Raw genomic sequence first — 8,393 nt, 5'->3', positions numbered from 1 at the left:
ATCACACACTGGGGCCTGTTACGGGGAGGGGGGAGGGGGTGGGATGGCACTAGGAGTTATACCTGATGTACATGACGAGTTGATGGGTGCAGCACACCAACATGGCACAGGTATACATATGTAACAAACCTGCACATTGTGCACATGTACCCTAGAACTTAAAGTATATAAAAAAAATTGTCTGGCTTTTGGTTCAGCACTTAAAAGAGACACAGGCTCATAAATTCACTTTTTTCTTCACAATAAGATAAGTAGTAGTGCAAATACTAAAATAAAGGGCAAGTACTATTTAGCATTAGATTCAGAGCTGCAATAGGGAGTAGTGGGGACTATGGCAAACTGGAGAGCACATGCTTCTTCTAAAGGGAGCAGCTACCAGTTACAACCCGTTGTTGCCTTGTCTTTTCTCAGTTTAGAGTTACCAGATACTCCAATTTTGCCTTCCAGAAAATGGAAAACTGAATCAGAGTCACAGTGAGAAAGCTGATTTTGAAATGTTGACAATAATTCAAATAGGGAGAAATAAAATACACAGACTCTGTACAGGCCAATATTATTGAGTCAAAACAAAAACATGTCTGCAGCTGCATAGTCTCTGGTCCAGACTGAGAGAAAAAGCTGGTGTCATGACGGACCAAAATGTATCATTTACAGTTTCTGGCACTTCCTACCACCTCCCCAAACTCCAGGTAATCACCTACTATTCTGATATTTAGCAGTATGCCTTGTCATGAGAGAACGGGGAGGGAGAAGAATGCACAAAGCAGGGAAGAAAGAGATCGATTAAAAAATCTGAAACAAATGACTCACATCAGAGATATACAATTAGTCATTATATATGAAAAAATCATTCAGTTGTACTCCAAAACAGGTAATGGCATTACACAAGAAGAAGAATATGGGTGTGCAAAAAATGTATACTTCCTTAGTGCATCAGATTCAAGAAAGTACAATAGGGTTAGCGTTGAACCAGGATTTCACAAGTCACAGTTTTGCTACTGGTTCTCAAACTTAATGTGAATCAGAATCACTTACAGGGCTTGTTAAACTAAAGACTGCTGGGCTCTGATCCCCAGAGTTTCTAATCAGTAGGCCTGGGTTGGAGCCTAGGACTTTCCATTTCTAACAATTTTCCTGGTGATGCTGATGCTGCTGACCCAGAAGCCATACTTTCAGAACCATTGTACTACTCGTGTGATGTTGGGCAAATGATTTGATGCTGAAGTCACTTCATTTTTCTTTCAAATCTCCAGGCCCTCAGTTTCCTGATCTGTAAAGTGGGGGTAATAATATGTATCCTGTGGCTGTTCTGTGAGGATCAAATGAGATGATGTACATAACTGAACATTTTTACACTGGGAAGAACATATAATAGAAAGAAATGGAAGGCACAATGAAAGAGCACAACTTTTGGAATTTAAAATATCTTCACATCCTGATTACGCATCTTCACAAGCTGTGTCATCATGTGCAGGTTTCTCAACCTCTCTGAGGCTTAGTTACTACACCTGCAAATACCTGAAAAGACTATTGTGAGGATTCACCGTGTTACGATGAGAAAGCACCTAGCCCATAGTGGCATTCTACAAACACCAGTTGCTTTCTGTTAGCGCATGCCCTTTGCCCAAGGCCTGGCTTCTGGGCACCCTGGACCTTCCTTCCCTCACTGCAAAGTTAATTACTACCTGGTGTCCCTCCAGCCATGAAAGTGTATAATTATGTAAAATATGTCTTGCACCAAGTTGCAAATTCAAATCTGCCCTGATGAGATGGAGATGACAATCCTCTTTCTCCCTCTTCTTTCCTCCCCCATTGTGCCCACCAAAACATATTCACAGACAGATGTGCAATGGTTTTTGCTGGCAGTTTTCTATGATGTGCAACTCAGTGTTCTCATTAAAAATTATTTGGGAATCCTAGGACATTTCTTTCTGTACTTTCAATTACAAGTCAAACCATTTGAATCATGTACACATAGGAACATGAACTTGTCTACATCTATATTTCAGATAATCAGCTGTGTAATATTGAGTATTGACAAAGAATTAGAAAAGTACAGATTTAGCAGGTCATTGTGGTGCACGCTTACAATCCCAGCATTTTGGGAGGCTGAGGTGGATAGATAGCATGAGTGCAGGAGTTCATGAACAGCCTGAACAACATGGCAAAACCCCATCTCTACAAAAAATTACAAAGATTAGCTGGGTTTGGTGGTGTGCACCTGTAGTCCTAGCTACTTGGGAGGCTGGCTGAAGTGGGAAGATCACTTGAGCCCAGGAAGTTGAGGCTGCAGTGAGCCAAGATTGCACCTGCACCACTGTAGTCCTGCCTGGGCAACAGAGTGACACCTTGTGTCAAAAAAAAAAAAAAGAAAAAGAAAAAAAAAGAGGAAAGAAAATTACAGATTTAAAATATTCATGAAAATCAATAAACCACTTTCCCCTGCTTTCTGTAGGAGGACAAGAGGCAGTAGGGAATAAATTGATGCCTTTAATTGGCAATAATCAAATTCAGACACCTAAGAAAATACACTCAGTATCTCAGGTGGCAGTATTGCTTTTTAAAAAAAGAAAGTTTCTGTGAAATTACACTGATGATTTTTTCACACACTAAGTACTCTATATTTAATTGAATACTGCCTCTTCCAACTGCACAATACATGTTGAAAACACTAATGTGAGTATCTCCATCCAAACTTAGCACAGAAAAACAAATTACCTGCAGTTAATTCACAGCAGTCTTTAATGATGTTCTAGAAAACTGATTTAGTTTTTACACATTCTAATTAATTCCACAAAAATTTGATCTCTTCTTTTGGTCTCCTCATATCTAAGGTTATCATAAAACCCTTGTGGGGTTTTGAACTTTAGTAAGTTGCAAGCGGTTCTCAAATTTTGGAGTGGATAGGAAGTATGTACGGGCTTGTTAAAGTATACAGTCCAGGGCTGAACCCTGTCTAGAATTTTTTTTTCTGATGACTTTATTGAGGCATGTTTTACATATCATATAATAGACCCATTTTAGATGCACAATTCAGTGATGTTGGTACATTTGCTAAGTTGCGTAACCATCATCATAAAGTAGTTTTAGAATATTTTTAGTTCTCCTAACAAGATTTCTTATGCCCATTTCCATCCCCTGCCCCAGGGAACAATAATCCACTTCCTATTTCTGTAGATTTGCCTTTAGGACCTTTTATATCAAGGGAATCATACAATATGCGATCTTTTGTGTCTGACATTTTTTTTTTTTTTAGACAGGGTCTGTCTTTGTCACCCAGGCTGGAGTGCAGTGGCATGATCATGGCTTACTGCAGCCTCAATCTCCCCAGCTAAACTGATCCTCCCACCTCAACCTCCCAAGGAGCTAGGACTACAGGTGCACACCATCACACTCAGCTAATTAAAAAAAATATATATTTTTTTGTAGAGATGATGTCTCATTACGTTCCCCAGGCTGGTCTTAAACTCCTGAGCTCAAGCAATCCTCCCACCTCAGCCTCCCAAAGTGCTGGGATTACAGACATGAGCCACCATGCCAAGCCTGGCTTTTTTCACCAGGCATATTTTTGAGGTTCATCCATGTCATGGCATGTATCAGTGGGTTGTTCCTTTTAATTGCTGAGTCATATTCCATTGTATGGGTATACCACATTTTGCTAACCATTCATCAGTTGATTAACATTTAGGTTGTTTCCATTTTGGGCTATTATAAATAATGCTGCCATAAATACTTGTAGTCAAATCTTTGTGCAGACATGTGTTCTCATTTTTATTAGGTATCTGACAGTGGAGTTGCTAGATCATATGGTAGTTTTATGTTTAACTTTTTCAGAAAATGCTAACTTATTTTCCAAAGTGGCTGCACTGTTTTATATTCCCACCCCCTCGAGATCCTGGCTTAGTCGGTCTGGGTGGTACCCAGGAATCTGCATAGTGAACTACCTTCCCAGGTAATTCTGACATAGGTACATCAGAACTACTCCTTAGATTATATACATATGAAAAGAAAATGCGTGAAGAGAAATGATAGAGAAACTTATTGACATGTTCAGCATTTTGCCACAATACTAGCCTGAATGTGTACTTACTTTGGGAGCTGAGATAAACTTAAAAAGCCTCCACCACAGGGGACTCTCTACCTTGTAGCCAACAGGAAGGATGATGGGAAAGAAAACTTACAACTCGCCACAATATGATGCTAGTTTGCCTCTCTAATAACTGTAAAACTGGTTGCCAAAATTTTTAACTTTCTAAATTATGTAAGGTCTTTATAAAATCCTTGAGCACTGTTTTAAGACAGAAAGTAATGCAAGATTAAATTTAGTAGGTGGCTTTCAGATTGCATTTCCTTAAGAAAAATGTGGGCTCCTGGAGATGGGGAAATCACTTGCTGATTAGCTGACCTAAGCTTAGCATGCTGTTATTATAATAACTGCTCCTGGGGTGCAAAAGAAAAAACAAGCTGATTGTGATGCATCTAATCACCCATGTCCTACTCACTGTGCCAAGAAACTTTCAAGGGCTCAGGGCTTTTTACCTCCAATGAGAAAGACAGCACGACATCTGACTTGGAGAGCTGGTTCTCACTCTCCTCGCCCATGTCGATGATGGAAGCATTGTGGCTGCGTTTGAGTTTCTGGAGCTTGAACTCCCCGCCTTTAGATACTGGCATGCTCTCCAAGTTGGCCATGAGCAGGTTGACAGACGACTTCAACTCCTCGATGTACATATTTTCCATTTCTTTGGATACAAACTTGGGAAATTTGCGTTCCTTGGGAAGAAAAAGAAAAGTATGAGCAGAGGAGTAAATAGGGAGCTGATTTATATAGAAGGTCTTTGTCTCATGGCCCAGAGTTAGGATCACATCTACTACTAGTGAAATTCACCCAGATTTCATGGCCTTGTGCTAGAAAAATGTTCAGCCTAGTTGAGTAGACAGCTGCCTGCCTGTTTGTTATTTATACATCCTAACAGGTAAGGAACACGTACATACAGTAAGAAACATTGAAATGCTTTATTATAGTTCTATTTTTCCCCCAGTTTTCTTCAGCAAATTTGATTTGTAGGAAGAAAAATGGGGTGTTATTTTTTAAATCTGGTTTCAGTTCAGTTTTTCTTTTTAGTAAAATGCAGTCATTTGTTTTTAAGTGAGGGAAACAGAAAGAGACCCTATTTCTGGATATCTACAGAGATTTTCTCACATGAATAATTCAAAAGAAGCTCATTTGAGATGTTTCAAACATAGTCTATATCTATTTCTAAGAATAATAGTTACTGTTTTCAAGAAAAATTGAACCAAATTAATGAAGTGATGAAAAATGTGATTAAAATTATTTAGAAGATAGAGCAATTTGGTATCATAACTGACCACTATGTTTTCCTTTCTTGCTTATAAATTTAGATGTAATTGCAACATTGCTAACCATGCTATTTGTTTCTTCATACTTCTAAGTTCCCTGGAATATGCTTTGGATCAATCACCTTCCCAAACAGTCATTTACCACTTGAAACATAAACTTGCCCTCCCAAGCCCTATTCCATAATTGATGGAGCGAGAAGCAAGCCAAGTCAGCCTGACTTTTTTTTTTTTTTGGAAATGACAGAAAAATCCAACTCAAACTGGCTTAAAACAACAAAAGAAAAATATCCTAGGGGTAGACCCAGCTTTAGGAAAGGCTGGACTCAGGGCTCAGGTGATATCACCCAACTGAGATTTTTGTTAAAATCTTGGGTTTGGTTCCTCTGGGGTGGCTTCATGCTCAGTTTGGTTCCCTTATTGTCACAGAAATGTTGCTAAAGATGTGAACTGTACAACATCACATCATGCTGTCTAATGGAAGAGTGAATATTTCCTCTTGTAATATGCAAGGAAGATGGAGGCAGTCTTTCACCCCCAAATTCTCACCCAAAGTCTAACTTATGTACATGTCCAATTGGCCATATTACTGGCCAATTTCTATGGCCAGTATATGCTGTGCTGATTTGCATAGGCATAGATTATGCCCTCTGTCCTTGTGGCTGAGAGTAGAATTAAACCCAGATCCCACAGAACATGAATTGGTATGCCAATTTTGTGTGGCAAAAAAATAAGCTGAGTCACGGGCATCTGAGTCAAGATGAACCAACTAATTCTATCAAGTGCCCAGTCATCAATCAGATTTACTCTGTCAAGCAGTTGAACTAGCCTGAGAGACATTGAGACTGCAATTGGCTGGTAGAACTGAAACAGTAACATCTTACAGACTCAGGGTTGGCTGCCACACTGGATCAGGTCAAAGCAGAATAAGACACTTAAAAAGAAGAGAGAGAAAGAAGTAGAGACAAAGAGAGAGAAGAAGTAATGGAGGTAGGGACTGAAGGAGGGAGGAAAAGGGAGAGAAAAGAAAAGAAAAGAAAAGAAGATGCTGTCTAGAGTTACAGAAAGGAACTCTGACTTTTATCATTTTCTAATTTCCATAGGCCTAGTTATTTCTCCTGTACATTGGTTCCTTAAGAATTTATTTTTCTTTCAGTAATTCCCCTACCCAACAGTTAGTTAAAAGGGTTTTTCTTCCTTGCCACCTCACAGCTTCAGTCAAATGCAGAGAGTGGTTCTTCTCCATAGAGCTTGGAGATGTCGTTGTGCTGGTCCAGTGCCAGTCTTCTTCCTACATGAAGGCTGTCATAAGTCTTGTTCCCTTCTCTCCCTACCTCCCTGCATAACTAACAGCCTTCTTGTCCTCTTCCATATTTCAGCTTCAAAATTTCACTTCCCTGAGTTGGGTCCTCCTGTTGCACTTGCTAACTCACCTTCTTGTTAGCACTTATTGAAATGGATTGAATGTTTGTGTCCTTGCATAACTTATATGTTGAAATCTAATCCTCAATGTGATGGCATTTGAAGATGGGCCTTGGGAAGGTGATTAGATCATGAGGGCCCTCGTGATGGAATTAGTGCCTTTACAAAAGAGGCCTCAGAGAGCTGCTCATTTGTTCCTGCCAGCATGTGAAGACCTGGTAAAAAGACAGCTGTCTATGAACCAGGAAGTGGGCCCTCATCAGTCACCGAATCTGATGGTGCCTTGATTTTGAACTTCCCAGCCTCCAGAACTGTGAGAAACAAATTTCTCTTGTTTATGCCAACTATGGTATTCTGTTATAGCAGCCTGAATAGACTAAGACACTTGCTATAATTATAATTAATGAATCAATTGTGAAATTTGTTTAATGTCTGTCTTTCCTGCTGGGCAATGATTCAGGACCATATCTATCTTAATACTCCTGTTGTATTTTCTGTATGTAGCATAAAGTTTGACACATAATAAGTATTCAATACATATGAATTGAGTGAATGGATCAATGGCTTGTCAAAAATGTCCATATTAAATATCAATGTAGCTAATATTCAGTTGTGAGGAGGAGGTGGAGAGATGATAAATTAAGTTCTGGAAGAACACTGAGATTCTGCTTTTCCATGTGAATAAATATAGGGGTCTGAAATCCACTCCACAACCTTACAGTACCAGTTTCTTCTGGAACTTCTTAGTATAATCACATCCTGCTTTTAAGACTGGGCTCAGCCCACTGTGTGGTGCTTTCTGAACTCGCTGTGGGTGAATGTGAGAGAAGGAGCAGAATGGATGCTTCTGAAATGAGATGATAGGCTGATGATCTTAACAAGAGTTACTAATGATTCATCACAAAAGAATCTCAAAAGTCATATTTCTCTAAAACTTCCTGCGCAGTGGCCTTGAAGTTTTACCATTCTTGGACTTGATCAGGGACAAGTGTGAACCTCAGAACTTGGATATCTTTTATGCAAATCCATCAAGATGCCAGGACTTGGTTGCTGGGTCCCCATCACTTGGAAAACATTTACTGCCACATACACTGTGTATGGTACAGAGTTAGGCATTAGGGGGATCACGTTGAGAGGATGTAAACTATATTCCTTGTGCTTACAGCCACTGGGGAGAAAGATCTATAATGGAACATCAAGGTAGGCACTGTAATGGAAGTATAATATGATGCAAATCCTTTCTGAGAGAATCAAGGGTGGCTTCCCAGAGAGAGTGACCTTTGGGATGAGGGTCTGATGGGCAAAGAAGAGTTTCCCATCAGGTTGAGTTGGCTGAGATAGGGTCACAGTTCTTTTTTCCTTCCCATGGAAGATATTACAGGCAACCATTAATCCAAGAAGGTCTATACAGCTGTACATAGTCACACAATATTTCCTCATATTTTTTGGAGAGAGAAGGGAAGAGTGAGGTAGGTTAACTCTCTGGAGAGAGAAGGGAAGAATGAGGTAGGTTAACTCATGGTCTGAGAGTAGTCCTTAGGCCCCATTAAAGGCTGTCACGGAGCAAAGTTTACATCCCAAGAGCTTGAAGCTCATTACACTGACCTGTATCT

The 8,393-nt window shown here is 39.7% G+C and overlaps 1 protein-coding gene across 1 annotated transcript in view; it reads right to left on the bottom strand.

Moving 5' to 3' along the window:
* The window catches only part of CADPS (Ca++-dependent secretion activator), a 482,801-nt gene that overhangs the window by 257,019 nt on the left and 217,389 nt on the right, over positions 1-8,393 (bottom strand). The window contains 1 exon segment of the mRNA XM_011947195.1: positions 4,540-4,773. Within this exon segment, the coding sequence (XP_011802585.1) occupies positions 4,540-4,773 (234 nt within the window).

The sequence above is a fragment of the Colobus angolensis genome, unplaced genomic scaffold (genome assembly GCF_000951035.1).
Source record: "Colobus angolensis palliatus isolate OR3802 unplaced genomic scaffold, Cang.pa_1.0 Scaffold26, whole genome shotgun sequence".
Lineage (NCBI taxonomy): Eukaryota > Metazoa > Chordata > Mammalia > Primates > Cercopithecidae > Colobus > Colobus angolensis.
The sequence above is the reverse complement of the archived record's forward strand: the minus strand, read 5'-3'. Positions and strand labels throughout refer to the sequence as shown.